This window comes from Ascaphus truei, chromosome 6 (assembly GCF_040206685.1).
Source record: "Ascaphus truei isolate aAscTru1 chromosome 6, aAscTru1.hap1, whole genome shotgun sequence".
NCBI classification, from domain to species: Eukaryota; Metazoa; Chordata; class Amphibia; order Anura; family Ascaphidae; genus Ascaphus; species Ascaphus truei.
In genome coordinates this window covers 139,688,058-139,709,943 of record NC_134488.1, presented here as the reverse complement: position 1 = coordinate 139,709,943, position 21,886 = coordinate 139,688,058, and the positions used below count along the sequence as shown (strand labels likewise).

Sequence of the window (21,886 nt, the reverse complement as noted above, 5' to 3'; positions counted from 1 at the left end):
AGCACACACAATGAGACAGGACCCATGTAAGGGTGCATTACTGCAGCACACACTGTGACATGATCCATGTAAGTATGCATTACTGCAGCACACACTGTGACAGGATCCATGTAAGGATGCATTACTGCAGCACAAACACTGTGACTGGACACATGTAAGGGTGCATTACTGCAGCACACACTGTGACAAGATCCATGTAAGGATACATTACTGCAGCACACACACTGTGACATGATCCATGTAAGAATGCATTACTGCAGCACATACACTGTGACAGTATCCATGTAAGGATGCATTACTGCAGCACATACTGTGACAGGATCCATGTAAGGATACATTACTGCAGCACACACTGTGACAGGATCCATGTAATGATGCATTACTGCAGCACACACTGTGACAGGACCCATGTAAGGGTGCATTACTGCAGCACACACTGTGACATGATCCATATAAGTATGCATTACTGCAGCACACACTGTGACAGGATCCATGTAAGCATGCATTACTGCAGCACAAACACTGTGACAGGGTCCATGTAAGGATGCATTACTGCAGCACACACTGTGACAGGATCCATGTAAGGATGCATTACTGCAGCACACACACAATGTGACAGGATCCATGTAAGGATGCATTACTGCAGCACATACTGTGACAGGATCCATGTAAGGATACATTACTGCAGCACACACAGTGACAGGATCCATGTAAGGATACATTACTGCAGCACACACTGTGACAGGATCCATGTAATGATGCATTACTGCAGCACACACAATGTGACAGGACCCATGTAAGGGTGCATTACTGCAGCACACACTGTGACATGATCCATGTAAGTATGCATTACTGCAGCACACACTGTGACAGGATCCATGTAAGGATGCATTACTGCAGCACAAACACTGTGACAGGACCCATGTAAGGGTGCATTACTGCAGCACACACTGTGACATGATCCATGTAAGTATGCATTACTGCAGCACACACTGTGACAGGATCCATGTAAGGATGCATTACTGCAGCACAAACACTGTGACAGGATCCATGTAAGGATGCATTACTGCAGCACACACACTGTTACAGGATCCATGTAAGGATGCATTACTGCAGCACACACTGTGACAGGATCCATGTAAGGATGCATTACTGCAGCACACACTGTGACAGGATCCATGTAAGGTTGCATTACTGCAGCACACACACTGTGACATGATCCATGTAAGGATACATTACTGCAGCACAAACAGTGACAGGATCCATGTAAGGATGCATTACTGTAGCACATAGTGTGACAGGATCCATGTAAGGAAGCATTACTGCAGCACACACACTGTGACAGGGTCCATGTAAGGATGCATTACTGCAGCACACACTGTGACAGGATCCATGTAAGTATGCATTACTGCAGCACGCACTGTGACAAGATCCATGTAAGGATGCATTACTGCAGCACACACACAGTGTGACAGGATCCATGTAAGGATGCATTACTGCAGCACAAACTGTGACAGGATCCATGTAAGGATGCATTACTGCAGCACACACACAGTGACAGGATCCATTTAAGGATACATTACTGCAGCACACACTGTGACAGGATCCATGTAATGATGCATTACTGCAGCACACACAATGTGACAGGACCCATGTAAGGGTGCATTACTGCAGCACACACTGTGACATGATCCATGTAAGTATGCATTACAGCAGCACACACTGTGACAGGATCCATGTAAGGATGCATTACTGCAGCACAAACACTGTGACAGGACCCATGTAAGGGTGCATTACTGCAGCACACACTGTGACAAGATCCATGTAAGGATGCATTACTGCAGCACACACACAGTGTTACAGGATCCATGTAAGGATGCATTACTGCAGCACACACTGTGACAGGATCCATGTAAGGATGCATTACTGCAGCACACACTGTGACAGGGCCCATATAAGGGTGCATTACTGCAGCACACACTGTGACATGATCCATGTAAGAATGCATTACTGCAGCACAAACACTGTGACAGTATCCATGTAAGGATGCATTACTGCAGCACATACTGTGTCAGGATCCATGTAAGGATACATTACTGCAGCACACACAGTGACAGGATCCATGTAAGGATACATTACTGCAGCACACACTGTGACAGGATCCATGTAATGATGCATTACTGCAGCACACACTGTGACAGGACCCATGTAAGGGTGCATTACTGCAGCACACACTGTGACATGATCCATATAAGTATGCATTACTGCAGCACAAACACTGTGACAGGATCCATGTAAGGATGCATTACTGCAGCACACACTGTGACAGGATCCATGTAAGGATGTATTACTGCAGCACACACGCTGTGACAGGATCCATGTAAGGATGCATTACTGCAGCACACACACTGTGACAGGACCCATGTAAGGATGCATTACTGCAGCACACACACTGTGACAGGACCCATGTAAGGATGCATTACTGCAGCACACACACTGTGACAGGATCCATGTAAGGATGCATTACTGCAGCACACACACTGTTACAGGATCCATGTAAGGATGCATTACTGCAGCACACACTGTGACAGGATCCATGTAAGGATGCATTACTGCAGCACACACTGTGACAGGATCCATGTAAGGTTGCATTACTGCAGCACACACACTGTGACATGATCCATGTAAGGATACATTACTGCAGCACAAACAGTGACAGGATCCATGTAAGGATGCATTACTGTAGCACATAGTGTGACAGGATCCATGTAAGGAAGCATTACTGCAGCACACACACTGTGACAGGGTCCATGTAAGGATGCATTACTGCAGCACACACTGTGACAGGATCCATGTAAGTATGCATTACTGCAGCACGCACTGTGACAAGATCCATGTAAGGATGCATTACTGCAGCACACACACAGTGTGACAGGATCCATGTAAGGATGCATTACTGCAGCACAAACTGTGACAGGATCCATGTAAGGATGCATTACTGCAGCACACACACAGTGACAGGATCCATTTAAGGATACATTACTGCAGCACACACTGTGACAGGATCCATGTAATGATGCATTACTGCAGCACACACAATGTGACAGGACCCATGTAAGGGTGCATTACTGCAGCACACACTGTGACATGATCCATGTAAGTATGCATTACTGCAGCACACACTGTGACAGGATCCATGTAAGGATGCATTACTGCAGCACAAACACTGTGACAGGACCCATGTAAGGGTGCATTACTGCAGCACACACTGTGACAAGATCCATGTAAGGATGCATTACTGCAGCACACACACAGTGTTACAGGACCCATGTAAGGATGCATTACTGCAGCACACACTGTGACAGGATCCATGTAAGGATGCATTACTGCAGCACACACTGTGACAGGGCCCATATAAGGGTGCATTACTGCAGCACACACTGTGACATGATCCATGTAAGAATGCATTACTGCAGCACAAACACTGTGACAGTATCCATGTAAGGATGCATTACTGCAGCACATACTGTGTCAGGATCCATGTAAGGATACATTACTGCAGCACACACAGTGACAGGATCCATGTAAGGATACATTACTGCAGCACACACTGTGACAGGATCCATGTAATGATGCATTACTGCAGCACACACTGTGACAGGATCCATGTAAGGATGCATTACTGCAGCACACACTGTGACAGGATCCATGTAAGGATGCATTACTGCAGCACAAACACTGTGACAGGATCCGTGTAAGGATACATTACTGCAGCACACACTGTGACAGGATCCATGTAAGGATGCATTACTGCAGCACACACACTGTGACAGGATCCATGTAAGGATGCATTACTGCAGAGCACACACAGTGTGACAGGATCCATGTAAGGATGCATTACTGCCGCACACACTGTGACAGGATCCATGTAAGGATGCATTACTGCAGCACACACTGTGACAAGATCCATGTAAGGATTCATTACTCCGAAAATACACCCAATGTACTATCACTGCACACCAGCTGGTTAAACTAACCTTTTTGTAATCCTTTAATTACAGGTATTGGTAAAAAGGTGCAGGATTACAACCTGCCCCGGGAATGCTTGCTCCATTTCTTCCATTCCCACAAATGTTTTGTGTTCGAGATGCCAGCATCTAAAACAGCTCTCCAGCGCCTGGACCAGCTGCAGGAGTCAGAGCTAGAGCCTGCATTTGTGAGTCAGGCTGAGGAATTCTGTTCCTACGTGTATCAGAGCAGCAAACCTAAAACCCTTCCAGGAGGACACACAGTGACCGGGAGATGTGAGTGAGAAGTGATTTAAAAAAATACTGCGGGGGATAGGAGAGAGTTACCTGAACGTATAATGTAGTATCTCACATGCTGCTATCCTGCCTACCTCACTATATGCTAAACCTTTCACCTTTCCTAGAATAAGGAGTATAGATTGCTACTATTATATAGTATTATGTTTGCTAGGGGCTTACACATATGTTACTTTAGTCAGAAGGCCCCTCGCTTAGTACATTTGTTACATTGGAGGGCCCCTCACTTGGTACATTTGTGACATTGGAGGGCCCCTCACTTGGTACATTTGTTACATTGCAGGGCCTCTCACTTAGTACATTTGTTACATTGGAGGGCCCCTCGCTTGGTACATTTGTTACATTGGAGGGCCCCTCACTTGGTACATTTGTTACATTGGAGGGCCCTTCGCTTGGTACATTTGTTACATTGGAGGGCCTCTCACTTGGTACATTTGTTACATTGGAGGGCCCCTCACTTGGTACATTTGTTACATTGGAGGGCCCCTCGCTTGGTACATTTGTTACATTGGAGGGCCCCTCACTTGGTACATTTGTTACATTGGAGGGCCCCTCGCTTGGTACATTTGTTACATTGGAGGGCCCCTCACTTGGTACATTTGTTACATTGGAGGGCCTCTCACTTGGTACATTTGTTACATTGGAGGGCCCCTCGCTTGGTACATTTGTTACATTGGAGGGCCTCTCACTTGGTACATTTGTTATATTGGAGGGCCCCTCGCTTGGTACATTTGTTACATTGGAGGGCCCCTCACTTGGTACATTTGTTACATTGGAGGGCCCCTCACTTGGTACATTTGTTACATTGGAGGGCCCCTCACTTGGTACATTTGTTACATTGGAGGGCCCCTCACTTGGTACATTTGTTACATTGGAGGGCCCCTCACTTGGTACATTTGTTACATTGGAGGGCCCCTCACTTGGTACATTTGTTACATTGGAGGGCCCCTCACTTGGTACATTTGTTACATTGGAGGGCCCCTCACTTGGTACATTTGTTACATTGGAGGGCCCCTCGCTTGGTACATTTGTTACATTGGAGGGCCCCTCGCTTGATACATTTGTTACATTGGAGGGCCCCTCGCTTGGTACATTTGTTACATTGGAGGGCCCCTCACTTGGTACATTTGTTACATTGGAGGGCCCCTCGCTTGGTACCTTTGTTACATTGGAGGGCCCCTCGCTTGGTACATTTGTTACATTGGAGGGCCCCTCGCTTGGTACATTTGTTACATTGGAGGGCCCCTCACTTGGTACATTTGTTACATTGGAGGGCCCCTCACTTGGTACATTTGTTACATTGGAGGGCCCCTCGCTTGGTACATTTGTTACATTGGAGGGCCCCTCGCTTGGTACATTTGTTACATTGGAGGGCCCCTCGCTTGGTACATTTGTTACATTGGAGGGCCCCTCACTTGGTACATTTGTTACATTGGAGGGCCTCTCACTTGGTACATTTGTTACATTGGAGGGCCTCTCACTTGGTACATTTGTTACATTGGAGGGCCTCTCACTTGGTACATTTGTTACATTGGAGGGCCCCTCGCTTAGTACATTTGTTACATTGGAGGGCCCCTCACTTGGTACATTTGTTACATTGGAGGGCCCCTCGCTTGGTACATTTGTTACATTGGAGGGCCCCTCGCTTGGTACATTTGTTACATTGGAGGGCCCCTCACTTGGTACATTTGTTACATTGGAGGGCCTCTCACTTGGTACATTTGTTATATTGGAGGGCCCCTCACTTGGTACATTTGTTACATTGGAGGGCCTCTCACTTGGTACATTTGTTATATTGGAGGGCCTCTCACTTGGTACATTTGTTATATTGGAGGGCCTCTCACTTGGTACATTTGTTACATTGGAGGGCCCCTCACTTAGTACATTTGTTACATTGGAGGGCCCCTCGCTTGGTACATTTGTTACATTGGAGGGCCCCTCACTTGGTACATTTGTTACATTGGAGGGCCCCTCACTTGGTACATTTGTTACATTGGAGGGCCCCTCACTTAGTACATTTGTTACATTGGAGGGCCCCTCGCTTGGTACATTTGTTACATTGGAGGGCCCCTCACTTGGTACATTTGTTACATTGGAGGGCCCCTCACTTGGTACATTTGTTACATTGGAGGGCCCCTCACTTGGTACATTTGTTACATTGGAGGGCCCCTCACTTGGTACATTTGTTACATTGGAGGGCCCCTCACTTGGTACATTTGTTACATTGGAGGGCCCCTCACTTGGTACATTTGTTACATTGGAGGGCCCCTCACTTGGTACATTTGTTACATTGGAGGGCCCCTCGCTTGGTACATTTGTTACATTGGAGGGCCCCTCGCTTGGTACATTTGTTACATTGGAGGGCCCCTCGCTTGGTACATTTGTTACATTGGAGGGCCCCTCACTTGGTACATTTGTTACATTGGAGGGCCCCTCGCTTGGTACATTTGTTACATTGGAGGGCCCCTCGCTTGGTACATTTGTTACATTGGAGGGCCCCTCGCTTGGTACATTTGTTACATTGGAGGGCCCCTCACTTGGTACATTTGTTACATTGGAGGGCCCCTCACTTGGTACATTTGTTACATTGGAGGGCCCCTCGCTTGGTACATTTGTTACATTGGAGGGCCCCTCGCTTGGTACATTTGTTACATTGGAGGGCCCCTCACTTGGTACATTTGTTACATTGGAGGGCCCCTCACTTGGTACATTTGTTACATTGGAGGGCCCCTCGCTTGGTACATTTGTTACATTGGAGGGCCCCTCGCTTGATACATTTGTTACATTGGAGGGCCCCTCGCTTGGTACATTTGTTACATTGGAGGGCCCCTCACTTGGTACATTTGTTACATTGGAGGGCCCCTCGCTTGGTACCTTTGTTACATTGGAGGGCCCCTCGCTTGGTACATTTGTTACATTGGAGGGCCCCTCGCTTGGTACATTTGTTACATTGGAGGGCCCCTCACTTGGTACATTTGTTACATTGGAGGGCCCCTCACTTGGTACATTTGTTACATTGGAGGGCCCCTCGCTTGGTACATTTGTTACATTGGAGGGCCCCTCGCTTGGTACATTTGTTACATTGGAGGGCCCCTCGCTTGGTACATTTGTTACATTGGAGGGCCCCTCACTTGGTACATTTGTTACATTGGAGGGCCTCTCACTTGGTACATTTGTTACATTGGAGGGCCTCTCACTTGGTACATTTGTTACATTGGAGGGCCTCTCACTTGGTACATTTGTTACATTGGAGGGCCCCTCGCTTAGTACATTTGTTACATTGGAGGGCCCCTCACTTGGTACATTTGTTACATTGGAGGGCCCCTCGCTTGGTACATTTGTTACATTGGAGGGCCCCTCGCTTGGTACATTTGTTACATTGGAGGGCCCCTCACTTGGTACATTTGTTACATTGGAGGGCCTCTCACTTGGTACATTTGTTATATTGGAGGGCCCCTCACTTGGTACATTTGTTACATTGGAGGGCCTCTCACTTGGTACATTTGTTATATTGGAGGGCCTCTCACTTGGTACATTTGTTATATTGGAGGGCCTCTCACTTGGTACATTTGTTACATTGGAGGGCCCCTCACTTAGTACATTTGTTACATTGGAGGGCCCCTCGCTTGGTACATTTGTTACATTGGAGGGCCCCTCACTTGGTACATTTGTTACATTGGAGGGCCCCTCACTTGGTACATTTGTTACATTGGAGGGCCCCTCACTTAGTACATTTGTTACATTGGAGGGCCCCTCGCTTGGTACATTTGTTACATTGGAGGGCCCCTCACTTGGTACATTTGTTACATTGGAGGGCCCCTCACTTGGTACATTTGTTACATTGGAGGGCCCCTCACTTGGTACATTTGTTACATTGGAGGGCCCCTCACTTGGTACATTTGTTACATTGGAGGGCCCCTCACTTGGTACATTTGTTACATTGGAGGGCCCCTCACTTGGTACATTTGTTACATTGGAGGGCCCCTCACTTGGTACATTTGTTACATTGGAGGGCCCCTCGCTTGGTACATTTGTTACATTGGAGGGCCCCTCGCTTGGTACATTTGTTACATTGGAGGGCCCCTCGCTTGGTACATTTGTTACATTGGAGGGCCCCTCACTTGGTACATTTGTTACATTGGAGGGCCCCTCGCTTGGTACATTTGTTACATTGGAGGGCCCCTCGCTTGGTACATTTGTTACATTGGAGGGCCCCTCGCTTGGTACATTTGTTACATTGGAGGGCCCCTCACTTGGTACATTTGTTACATTGGAGGGCCCCTCACTTGGTACATTTGTTACATTGGAGGGCCCCTCGCTTGGTACATTTGTTACATTGGAGGGCCCCTCGCTTGGTACATTTGTTACATTGGAGGGCCCCTCACTTGGTACATTTGTTACATTATAGGGCCCCTCACTTGGTACATTTGTTACATTGGAGGGCCTCTCACTTGGTACATTTGTTACATTGGAGGGCCCCTCACTTGGTACATTTGTTACATTGGAGGGCCCCTCGCTTGGTACATTTGTTACATTGGAGGGCCCCTCGCTTGGTACATTTGTTACATTGGAGGGCCCCTCGCTTGGTACATTTGTTACATTGGAGGGCCCCTCGCTTGGTACATTTGTTACATTGGAGGGCCCCTCGCTTGGTACATTTGTTACATTGGAGGGCCCCTCGCTTGGTACATTTGTTACATTGGAGGGCCCCTCGCTTGGTACATTTGTTACATTGGAGGGCCCCTCGCTTGGTACATTTGTTACATTGGAGGGCCCCTCGCTTGGTACATTTGTTACATTGGAGGGCCCCTCGCTTGGTACATTTGTTACATTGGAGGGCCCCTCGCTTGGTACATTTGTTACATTGGAGGGCCCCTCGCTTGGTGTGAAGTAATATATTTCAGTGGGATATTGGAATGCAAAAACAAAGGAGATAAGGATGTATCAGAGCTTGGAAGTGAGGTCAGGGTGGATAACATATTTCGGTGCGCCTGATAATGAGGAGACAGAGACCAATTATTTTGGACCAAGAAAATCTAGTTTGGTAAAAAGTAATAATTACATTAAACTGTAATGAACTATTGAAAATGAAAATATTGATTAGGGGGTGGGACTTATATGCGTGATTAATATGATGAAAATCACGCAGTATGGATTTGGGAAGTTACATTGTTTTCATACATTTCTTTTAATTTTTTTCCTGCAATTTTTCTCAGAAATAATGTTCGAAACTGAGAAAAAAACTTACTTGGATTTTTTGCGGTTGAGCATTTAACGATATTACTTTGGACTTTTCTCTTTGATATTTTCAACAAACTATTTTTACTGAAACCCATATTGGACTGAGTGTGTCGGCATCCAGATGGGTCCTCAAGAAAAGCAGGTTTAATGTAGGTTGTGATACCTTTCAGTGGACTAACAGAGTTCTTCATAGATAACATTATACTGTACAGAAGAAACCTATAAGGTTTTGAAAGCTCTGAATACTATGATTTAATCAGTAAAGAACTTTCCACAAAAAGTTGACACAACATAAAATGACTCATGTCCCCATGAAATAAAACAGTATTTTCCGCTCTATTCCCATCATTCCCGTGTCACAGGGCTGGGGAATCTGGCGGTCACATACGTGGAGGCGATTCGGAGCGGTTCGGTCCCCTGCATGGAGAACGTGGTGCTGGCTCTGGCGCAGATTGAGAACTCTCGAGCGGTGCAGGAAGCGCTGTGTAAATATGACAGTGAGATGAGCCAGCGAGTGGACAGATTCCCAACGGAGACACAGGAAGAATTCCTGAATCTGCACCAGGAGAGCGAGAAAGAGGCAGTGAAACTCTTTATGAAACAGTCCTTTAAAGACGAAAACCAAGAACATCAGATCAAGCTCATAGTGAGTTACATTAACTGCAACGGGTGTGTTTATCCCCAAAATCTGTGATGTTGTAAAATTATTAATTGAGAGGTTGTCACAGGAGACCAAGCACCTTACACCTTTTTACCAGGATCATTCATTGAGCAAAATAAGATAATAAAATAAATTGTAATTTATTCGCATACACAGAGAGGAACACAAAATACAGACAAAAAGATACACTTACTGGGGTCTGGGATCGGAAACTAGACTCTCCTATGTGCAGGGAACTCTAAATAAGAGTTTTACCATGGCCAGGACTTAACCCGGAATCTCTTGGTGCCCAAATTGGCGTGAAGTTCCACACGCCCCCGCTCCCTTCTCTTCTGGGAACTTGGACTCTTTTGATCGGGGGTTAGTACCAAACTCCTGGAACTCAAATCGAAATGAGATTCCATAGGTGACCGCTATGTTCGTTTCTGAGAACTTGGCCGCGAAAAGCGGGACTTAGTCTCTGGCTGGCAGGCTTTTCAGGCTTGAAATCAAAGCTGGTTTCTCTGCTATTCGCGCAGAAGCAACTTTGAAAAGCCCGCCCGCGCTCTTTCTGACCGAGGACACGAATCTGATTGGTGTATCCATCCTTATAGTATTCTGAGTTTCAGTCACAAAACTCAGCAGCCAATCGGAGCATGGGAACTTTCCCAAGCAGCCAATCAGAGCCAAGCCGGTAGAAAAAGCCAGGTTTGTGGGAAATCTGAATGAACCAAGGGACATGCGCAAGTTTGCCAACTCTGTTCCTGGTCTTATTTTGCTCTTGTGTTCTATAAATCTGGTCTTTAACATCCTGCTGGTTTTGTCTACATAAATGAGACGCACGGGCACTTTATGATGGATACAGCATGCGTGGTTGTGCAGGTGATCCTGTTATTTATTATGACTTTCACACCACTCCACTGGTGGCTAAATTCATTACCTGTCGTCAGACTATTACACACTGAGCAATTAAAACACTTGTAACATCCTGGTTCGGGGTCACTCAGAAAATGAGGTACCGTATAGTGTTCCTTTCTATCTGCGTGAATTAAAATATCCTTCAGGTTTTCGCCTCTCTGCGTTTAAACAGTACAATGTTACCGGGTCCAAGAGCTAACTCCCAGATCAGGGGTAACCAAAACCGGGCTTGACCTTTATTTGTGAGCCAGGTTACCCCCTACCGTCACAGAGGTGGCATGAGTTTTTAGTTTCAATGGCGGTTTTATCTTTCAGAAATCTCAGCTGTTTGCACCTGTATTGTTACGTGTCCCCCAGAAACGTAAATATGGTTCCCCTGCTTCTGCTCGCTGAACGTCCCCTTCCGTTTGCTCACACTAATTTGTACACACTGCTAACGTGAAACTGCTCCCACCAGAGCAGCGACTCTGTCTTTCTTCCACTAGAGCAGTAACAGCCAATTGTATTTCCCCAGGAGAAGCTGGCCGAGAAGAGGGCGAAATATTCCCAACGCAACGAGGAGGCGTCAGCCGCCAAGTGCAGAGCTCTGATTCAGGATCTGAGTGTGTCTCTGGAGAGAGGGATATCAGAGGGAGAGTACACCAAGCCTGGGGGACATCAACGTTTTGTGCAAGAGAAGCAGAAGTTGGTGGATGCATATAATGGAAGCCCTGGGAAAGGGATAAAGGTACAGCGTCCTACTCCAAGCGTTACCCGAGTATTACGTACGGGGATATTAGCTATGAAATCCTGAGCAGGGTGAGGTCAGAATGACAGACACTGTGCTCTCCGCATGTTATAATTACTGATTTAGACCCTCAAAAATAGGACCATATCAGATTGTGAAATTGGGTGAAATGATCTCAAAATTAATGCTTTTTGCTTTATGGAGATTAGCAATTTATCCCTTTGCCGTTTCTCTGGCTCCTTCAGTCTGAAAAGGTGTTTATACAGACAAAGGGTTACCCCCAAACCTGTGACATCACTGCACGAATAATAAACTTGATTGAGCACCTGGCTGCTGCTGTTTCACTTTCTGCAGGCGCCTATTTCTGCTGGGTGAATATATTGGGAATCTAGCAGGTGACCATCCACCAATTGCAAAGGGGAGGACTTCTGAAGTCTGATATGTCCTTCTCTAACTAATTTCTCCTATTAAAATGAGAGCAGAGCTTGTTTTCTTCCATCTGTAAATGTGTACAGCAAAATTACCTAAAATATGATTAAACCTTTCTTAAATAAAAGTTCCAAATCTCCTGGAAATTAAATCGGCATAAAATCCCCACCGTGACCGCTACGTTAGTTTCTGAGAACTTAGGTGCAACATGCGAGACTTAGTTTCTGGCGGGCAGGCTTTTCAGGCTTGAAATCAAAGCCGGTTGCTTTGCTATTACAAATGTAGCCCTGGTACCCCTGGGGTACTACAACTACGCGTGCTGCTGTCACCTGTGAGGCTAAGAGGAGGCCTGAACCTCCGCCACTGGGAGCCTGGGGTATACTTACACACAGTGCAGCGAGGCGCTGCACCGATGAGGGATCCCAACGCGGTGGGAGTATTCCCTCACCAGAACCAACACACACAGTAAATACACACACAGTTGTATAGGAACAGTATTTACTAGGCATATAACTATAACTTCTACATAGATCTCATTACATCATTCTTCGTGTATATCATGGCATCCCCCTGCATGTACTGTATAGTATTACCTCATCCCACCCGTCAATCATTGCATTGTCTCTTTGTCCATACCGTAGCAATGTGCCTGGGCACTTGACCCCTGAGTGTCCACAAACAGTATGGTGAGTGTGTTTGTGTGTGTGTGTGTGGGGGATAGTGCTTCCCTGTGTTGGGGCCCAGTGGTGCACTTATAATAACTTCCTGGTCATAGTCCTGACCAGGATAATCAGCAACACTCAGCAACTCTGCAACGTGGTCCTGCTGCGCTGGCGTGGCTCCCTGCAGGAAATTATTCCACCGTCTGACTCCTTTAGGGAGGGACCCCCAGCCGGAGGATCCTTTGAGAACAGTCTCTACTATTGAGTCCAGATCTCCTTTCAGCTATCCAGCTGCACTGGCATTCAGGCAATGTCCTGCAGCATATCTCTCACTATTGCCATAGTGAGAAGAGTCCCTATTTTAAGGCCTTTCCCTATATCAAACACATATAACACTTCTACAGTGGCTCAGGGAACTAACTGGGCCCCGGGGGGATTAAACCTCTGGCCTAGTCCCTGGAGCAATGCTCTATGGACCAACCTGCACCTACGGGGTCCAGGTCTTGCCTCCCCCTTTCCTGTCCCTGCAGGCAGTAGTCTTTCCTGATCTTCCAGTGGAATCCTGCAACCCTACTGGCTCCCTGGTGTCAGGTGGTGTAACTGCTCTTGAGCATCATGGGGCTTGAAGTCCTGTCTGCAGTCTCTTTCATTAGCAACCTCGTGCTCTCCCTTCTAATGGCCGCCGCTCTGCACCTTGCGCCTGTGCGACCATAGCAATGGCTGCTGGGGGTTGCCCTGCGCATGCACAACCTTTCCTGCACTCTGTTGGCTCCTCGCCGCTTATGCGCATGCACGACTCTTGCACATGCATCCGTGCACACATGGCGACGCCCTGCGGAGGGGGCCCCGGCGACTCCATCGCCCCACCAGCAACATACTGAGTGTAAGGAGGGGTGAAAAATGGTAGTGCTGACTTTTTTGTCCCCAGGCCCTTGAGGTGCTGCAGGATTTCCTCATAGAGAAGGAGAAGGTGGGAACTTCCATCCTGGAGGCCGACCAGTCTCTGACCAGAACAGAAAAGGAGATAGCAGGTCAGTGAGAGGGAGAAATAGGGGGGCTTGGGAGTATTGTAAGAGGTCACATCAAACTGTGTTATTAATCAAGACCATGACAATGACCAATCACAATGCTCCATCCAGCCGAGCTGTGATTTGACATAACAGGTTCCTCACCTGTAGCACTTTCAGACATGGAGCTCTCTGATTGGCTCAGGCTGTTATTATTGGTACAAAACAAAAGTGTTATAAAAGACTGGTTGATACTGTAGGCAGCACTCCACCATATCAAAGAAGGAAAACAGTTGAAATATGGTGCAAGGGAACTTGGAGGGATCTCAAACCGGCCAATCAAAATAATATGCAAAATATGCATAATATGTTCCCAGCACACAAAAATAATGAAAAAATTACAACAAGATACTTATTGCCAATAGATAAACAAATTGTATTGGGTGAACATATGATGATTCAGCAAGCAGTGCCAAGTATTAGGTCACAGAGAGACTAACACATCAGTCAAACATGTGTAATATCTACAGAGGGAGGGGAATGGGGAGGGCAAGGAAACAGAGAAATGACAAGACAGGGGGGGGGAAGGGAAAAATGAAATAAGCGTGATAAAATGTTGGAAGGATAAATACAAGGGGGGCAACGTTTTGGGGCCAAAACACCCATTCTTCAAGCCCGTTTCCACAGACCCTATAGGCCTGTGGTACTTCACTTTAGTTCCCCCAACCAATCCTCTCTCCTATTGAAATAGCGATGTATGCCTCACCAGTAATAGTGATAGAGATTACTGAGTAATGCAGAAACGAGAGCCGTTAATACTGAATCAAAATACACTTACCTGGATTAAGACTTATACTAACATAACATGTTGAACACTAGAGGAGTTTAAACAACACCAACAGACAATCCATAGGGAGTGCTATTCATATGAAAAGAGACACACCGGCATTCATCGAGCGCCAATGCAGAATATCGCAACCCCTCCTGCATTCACTGCCATTCAATTTAAGGGCATTGGACGCCTGATTGGGCGCTATATCCCACAATGCAGTTTGATGAATCTAGATCACAGTGCTTTATAATAAGTTGATTGAGTTAATGAATACTTCTTCTTAATATATAATAGTATAGCTCCCATGTGTGATACCTGGAAGTTAGAAGCTCCTCAGAAATCCCATGCATGACACACCCTCCAGTGTTGGCTGCTGTATAAATGAGAGCGTTTTGGGGCTCATCTGTATATAACATCCCTCCCCAGAGCAGCGAGCAAAGGGTGAGGCTGCAGAGAAGGAAAAGCAGATCCAGGAGGAGAGTAACAGACGTCTGGAGCAGCTCATGGAAGATCAGAAGAGAAGTTATGAGGAGCATGAGAAGCTGCTGAGGGAGAAGATGGAAGAGGATAGAAGAAAGATGAAAGAGGAGAATGACTGGATGATCAAAGAGAAACTGAAGGTACAGTATCGAAGCAACACACACCGCTATAACCCGATCCAGGAACAGGAAGGCCAAGTATGAGCTTCTCCTGGGTGCAAATTAGAGGGAAACTGCCCCAGGTCTTTTTAAAATCCTACTTAAATCAACTATATTTTTTTTCTTTGATATATCTAGCGGGTATATTACAAAAGTCTTCTGGCTGGTATACCAGGGCTATACCAGGGCTATACCGGGGCTATACCAGGGCTATACCAGGGCTATACCAGGGCTATACCAGGGCTATACCGGGGCTATACCGGGGCTATACCGGGGCTATACCAGGGCTATACCAGGGCTATACCAGATCTATACCGGGGCCATACTAGGGCTATACCAGGGCTATACCAGGGCCATATGAGGGCTATACCAGTGCTATACCAGGGCTATACGAGGGCTATACTAGTGCAATACAAGTGCTATACCAGTGCTATATGAGGGCTATACCAAGGCTATACCATAAAGCCCCAAATATATCAGAGTGAAGGAATCACATTGTAGCCTATTCGATGTTTCCCTTTGATAAATCTTTGCCCTGCTTTAGCTCCAGTTTTGCAGCCAGCAGATTTGAGTAATTTTATCCCCCTACCCATTTATTTGCCCCACATTTGAACCAGGAAACCTTGCTGTATAACTTACCTGAGTGTCTGTGTCGCGTGGTAGTGACAGGTGGAGCACAGGCCTGAATGGAGCAAACAATAGATTGTTACTTCAACAAAAGAACACACAACAAAGCTCAGGTTACCACATGGCGATGTTACTCCGGGGTCAGCCTGGGCTGCCGGTTACAGGAAGCACACACTGCTGAATACAGAGAGAGCTCAGGTTACCACACGCCGATGTTAATCCGGGGTCAGCCTGGGCTGCCGGTTACAGGAAGCACACACTGCTGAATACAGAGACAGCTCAGGTTACCACACGCCGATGTTACTCTGGGGTCAGCCTGGTCTGCCGGTTACAGGAAGCACACACTGCTGAATACAGAGAGAGCTCAGGTTACCACACGCCGATGTTACTCTGGGGTCAGCCTGGTCTGCCGGTTACAGGAAGCACACACTGCTGAATACAGAGAGAGCTCAGGTTACCACACGCCGATGTTACTCCGGGGTCAGCCTGGGCTGCCGGTTACAGGAAGCACACACTGTTGAATACAGAGAGAGCTCAGGTTACCACACGCCAATGTTACTCCGGGGTCAGCCTGGTCTGCCGGTTACAGGAAGCACACACTGCTGAATACAGAGAGAGCTCAGGTTACCACACGCCGATGTTACTCCGGGGTCAGCCTGGGCTGCCGGTTACAGGAAGCACACACTGCTGAATACAGAGAGAGCTGAGGATACCACACACCGATGTTACTCCGGGGTCAGCCTGGTTTGCCGGTTACAGGAAGCACACACTGTTGAATACAGAGAGAGCTCAGGTTACCACACGCCAATGTTACTCCGGGGTCAGCCTGGTCTGCCGGTTACAGGAAGCACACACTGCTGAATACAGAGAGAGCTCAGGTTACCACACGCCGATGTTACTCCGGGGTCAGCCTGGGCTGCCGGTTACAGGAAGCACACACTGCTGAATACAGAGAGAGCTGAGGATACCACACACCGATGTTACTCCGGGGTCAGCCTGGTTTGCCGGTTACAGGAAGCACACACTGCTGAATACAGAGAGAGCTCAGGTTACCACACGCCGATGTTACTCCGGGGTCAGCCTGGGCTGCCGGTTACAGGAAGCACACACTGCTGAATACAGAGAGAGCTCAGGTTACCACACGCCGATGTTACTCCGGGGTCAGCCTGGGCTGCCGGTTACAGGAAGCACACACTGCTGAATACAGAGAGAGCTCAGGTTACCACACGCCGATGTTACTCCGGGGTCAGCCTCGTCTGCCGGTTACAGGAAGCACACACTGCTGAATACAGAGAGAGCTCAGGTTACCACACGCCGATGTTACTCCGGGGTCAGCCTGGTCTGCCGGTTACAGGAAGCACACACTGCTGAATACAGAGAGAGCTCAGGTTACCACACGGCCGATGTTACTCTGGGGTCAGCCTGGGCTGCCGGTTACAGGAAGCACACACTGCTGAATACAGAGAGAGCTCAGGTTACCACACGCCGATGTTACTCCGGGGTCAGCCTGGTCTGCCTGTTACAGGAAGCACACACTGCTGAATACAGAGAGAGCTCAGGTTACCACACGCCGATGTTACTCCGGGGTCAGCCTGGGCTGCCGGTTACAGGAAGCACACACTGCTGAATACAGAGAGAGCTCAGGTTACCACACGCCGATGTTACTCCGGGGTCAGCCTGGGCTGCCGGTTACAGGAAGCACACACTGCTGAATACAGAGAGAGCTCAGGTTACCACACGCCGATGTTACTCCGGGGTCAGCCTCGTCTGCCGGTTACAGGAAGCACACACTGCTGAATACAGAGAGAGCTCAGGTTACCACACGCCGATGTTACTCCGGGGTCAGCCTGGTCTGCCGGTTACAGGAAGCACACACTGCTGAATACAGAGAGAGCTCAGGTTACCACACGGCCGATGTTACTCTGGGGTCAGCCTGGGCTGCCGGTTACAGGAAGCACACACTGCTGAATACAGAGAGAGCTCAGGTTACCACACGCCGATGTTACTCCGGGGTCAGCCTGGTCTGCCTGTTACAGGAAGCACACACTGCTGAATACAGAGAGACCTCAGGTTACCACACGCCGATGTTATTGAATCGCCGTCCTGTTACCATTGCCAGTTTTGACAGCGTTCCTATCACGGTGCAGAAAGCCCAGAATACCTGTGATAGCATTCGCTAAACTGGCGAGTAGCCGGCGACGTGCTGATCGCCTCTCCGAAAAGGGGTCACCCTGCGATTTATTTCTGCTGCAGGGCGAGTCACGGCGAAAATCTCGCCAGAGAGAAAACATTTTTAATATAAAATGTAATAGTAGTGTGCATGTGCAGGGGGTCTCTGGAGCAGAGCCACGTTGATTTCAGGTCCGGGGGACCCCCTGCTGCCCGAGATACAGGCCTTGTTATGGGGTGCCGGTATCCCTATGCATTTGATTCCCACGGTCACGTGACTTGGGACATTAAAATGCATAGGAGATACTGGCACCCCACAACAGGGCTTGCATCTCGGGAAGCAGGGGGTCCCCGAGGCTGAAATCAATGCGGTTCATCTCAGGAGACCCCCTAGTCCTGCACTCTATTAATAAAAATTACATTATAGCAGCTTCATTACCTTAGCGGATAGCCGCTAAGGTAATGAAGTTGCCTGTAAATGTATTTTTATTGCATGGGATTGATGCCGGGGGTCTCCGGTGCTGGTATTAATGGTTATCAGCTCCGGAGACTCCCGGCATCAATCCCATGCAGGAAAAATACATTTTTTTCTAAGTCCCGTCTCGCCGCTTCTCGGCAACGTCTCACCACCTTCCTGCCAACGTTTCCTGGCGGGACGATTTTGAGAGGAAATCTCTATTCTAGAGCCGCGATTAGCCTCGATAAGCTAATTAGGGCTACTAGAATAGCACAATTTGGGTAACCTGGCGATAAGTGGCTTATCGCCGGTCGTTTGGGAATTTTTATTTCTCTGCAAAATTTTTTGCCGAAAACGTCTCGTATCGCCGATTTATCGGGGCTTACTGAATCGCTGTAGTCTCTTTTGGCGATAAGGCAGCAATAAGTGACTTATCGCTGCTTGGTGCATAGGCCCCTTTACCTGGCATTAACTACCATTGTCATTGTGGCAGGTAAGGTGGAATCGGGTTTTGATACCTTTTATTAGAAGTTGTGGATATTCTGGACACATGATACATAAAGCTTGGGCCCCTGCAGACGCACTTACCAGAACTCCCTCCTACTGTCTCTGTACGTTCTCCCTACCTACCAATTAGACTGTAAGCTCCTCGGGGCAGGGACTCCTCTTCCTTAATGTTACTTTTATGTCTAAAGCACTTATTCCCATGATCTGTTATTTATATTATCTGTTATTTATTTGATTACCATGTGTATTACTACTGTGAAGCGCTATGTACATTAATGGCGCTATATAAATAAAGACATACAATATATACAATACAAGTTAAATCTCTCCCTTTGTGTTTTCAGGAACAGGCGGAAATGCTCAAAGAAGGGTTAAATAGAAACGCTGAAATGCTGGCGGATCAGATCAGGTCTCTTAGGGAAGATAAGAAGGAAGAGAACCAGGGATCTGGGCTAAGACGGTTCTTGTAATAACAGTGTTGATCCAAAGGGGATCAGAAAGGTTCCGTCTATATATAGCACTCAATGCTGGATTTGAGTAGGCGGATAACAGTGATCCAACAGATAATTGCTGTATAGGTCTATAGACCCATAGAAACCGGAAAGATCAGAAAATAATAAAGTTTTATTAATTCAAATATTCGTTAAAAACACACTTAAATTCATTCATACATTAAATAACCCCGTAGTGAAGTGGCTAGATAGACAGCTTTTAAAGATAGTTATGTCTGTATATCATCATGGATTCGAACTGCTATCTGTAAACATCTACTCCAATTTTAAACACAATGGTAATCGGATCAATAGCGTGATCCCGGCAAATAGTAGGGATTTAGATGATATCTTTAGGTGTATTTCCACTGTATATAAGTATACATATCATCCAATTGCTATCCAAAGATAAACACATATATGCTCAGTGATCAGGATGTATATCATGACCAGTATAAGTATTCCTGCAGTAGTGTCTAGTACTGGATAACCACAGGTAATGAAAACCTATAAGCACATACACTGGCGACACACTTTATTCGAGCTCGGCTAGTCCCACGAATTCGGGTATACCCGGGTGTATTGAGGTTTGTGACTGTTTTCTGCCCGAGTGCATTGAGTTATTTTCCAGCAGGGATTGAAGCATTTTATTCCCGTTGGCTGCAATACTGCACACTACATATATATATACTGCATTACAATTCATGAATTTATGCCATCTGGTAGACACGCGAAGCATTGCAGCCTATTAAATCCTAATCATTATCATTTAACAGATCAGCCGCCCATCAGCCAGGCATGAACCCAGGCTGGGAAGGCAAATGCAACGGGGCTTGTCAGAGGTGAGGAGCGGCGCATTCCAGGTATCTGCCAGGTACATACCGGGTATTTGCTCGAATAAAGTGTGTCGGTGCAGTATAGCAGAAAAAGATTTTGCAAGTAAATCCTATTGAGAATCAGTACTCGCACGCCACAAGGCTAAGCATAACCATCGTAGGATAGATGATACACCATGACCACAGCGGGTCCAATAAATCGCGGCAAATTCCGCAATAGATAGAAGCCTGGCTAAGTTGGCATCCCTCTGCTGCCCAGGATCGGAGACGTCGCCACTTCTGATGACGTCTGATGACGTCACTATAGACGTATCACGTTGCCCACACCACGTTGTATTTACCTTTATTACTGTATACACATATGGAATGAGCGGTCTCATCTCCTGTATTTTTTCTAAGACGGTTTTTATCAGCAATGTTACCGGGTTCTCTCGGTGGCATAATAAATAAAATCTTTTAGGGGAAATTACACAGCAAATTATCAGTAGACTGAATTACCCCTTTAAAGTGAAATCTCACCAAATAAAGGAAAAACACAAAATATATATATTCGTTTACTTTTTTTAATTTCTTATCCAATTTTTGTGGTGAAAGAGAGAGATCGTATATATGCTAATTACACCTATTAGCATATTTCCCAGGTATCTCAGGTGTGCCCTTTGCTTGTGCCCAGGTGTCTCTCCACATGTTGTGTGAAGGTGTGTTTGATGGGATATATATAGCACTTGGGACGCTAACTGAAATTGTCTCTATGAGCGAATAATTTGAACCTCTGTACTGTCAGTGACTGCGGGTGCGTTATCTGTACTGTCAGTGACTGCGGGTGCTGTATCTGTACTGTCAGTGACTGCGGGTGCTGTATCTGTACTGCCATTGACTGCGGGTGCTGTGTCTGTATTGTCAGTGACTGCGGGTGCTGTATCTGTACTGCCAGTGACTGCGGGTGCTGTGTCTGTACTGCCAGTGACTGCGGGTGCTGTGTCTGTACTGCCAGTGACTGCGGGTGCTGTATCTGTACTGTCAGTGACTGCGGGTGCTGTATCTGTACTGTCAGTGACTGCGGGTGCTGTATCTGTACTGTCAGTGACTGCGGGTGCTGTGTCTGTACTGTCAGTGACTGCGGGTGCTGTGTCTGTACTGTCAGTGACTGCGGGTGCTGTGTCTGTACTGCCAGTGACTGCGGGTGCTGTATCTGTACTGCCAGTGACTGCGGGTGCTGTATCTGTACTGTCAGTGACTGCGGGTGCTGTATCTGCACTGTCAGTGACTGCGGGTGCTGTATCTGTAGTTGTTACCTGGGCTGAGTAGGTGTAGGGGCTGTGATGATGACATATCCCATTGATGGCTTTATTTAATGGATGGTTTATGTTACCCGCAGAT

General features: G+C 47.1%; 2 protein-coding genes across 4 annotated transcripts in view; both read left to right on the top strand.

Annotated features, from left to right (window-relative positions):
- Positions 1-20,208, top strand: part of LOC142497989 (guanylate-binding protein 1-like) — a 60,923-nt gene extending 40,715 nt beyond the window's left edge. For all 3 annotated transcript variants that reach the window (XM_075606493.1, XM_075606494.1, XM_075606491.1), the window contains exons 6-11: positions 4,062-4,304; positions 9,929-10,212; positions 11,639-11,851; positions 13,871-13,973; positions 15,208-15,401; positions 19,524-20,208. In XM_075606493.1, coding sequence (XP_075462608.1) covers positions 4,062-4,304; positions 9,929-10,212; positions 11,639-11,851; positions 13,871-13,973; positions 15,208-15,401; positions 19,524-19,649 — 1,163 coding nt within the window. In that variant the 3' untranslated portion in view covers positions 19,650-20,208. The remainder of the gene's footprint in view (positions 1-4,061; positions 4,305-9,928; positions 10,213-11,638; positions 11,852-13,870; positions 13,974-15,207; positions 15,402-19,523) is intronic.
- The window catches only part of LOC142497992 (guanylate-binding protein 1-like), an 851,842-nt gene that overhangs the window by 338,444 nt on the left and 491,512 nt on the right, over positions 1-21,886 (top strand). The window lies entirely within an intron of this gene.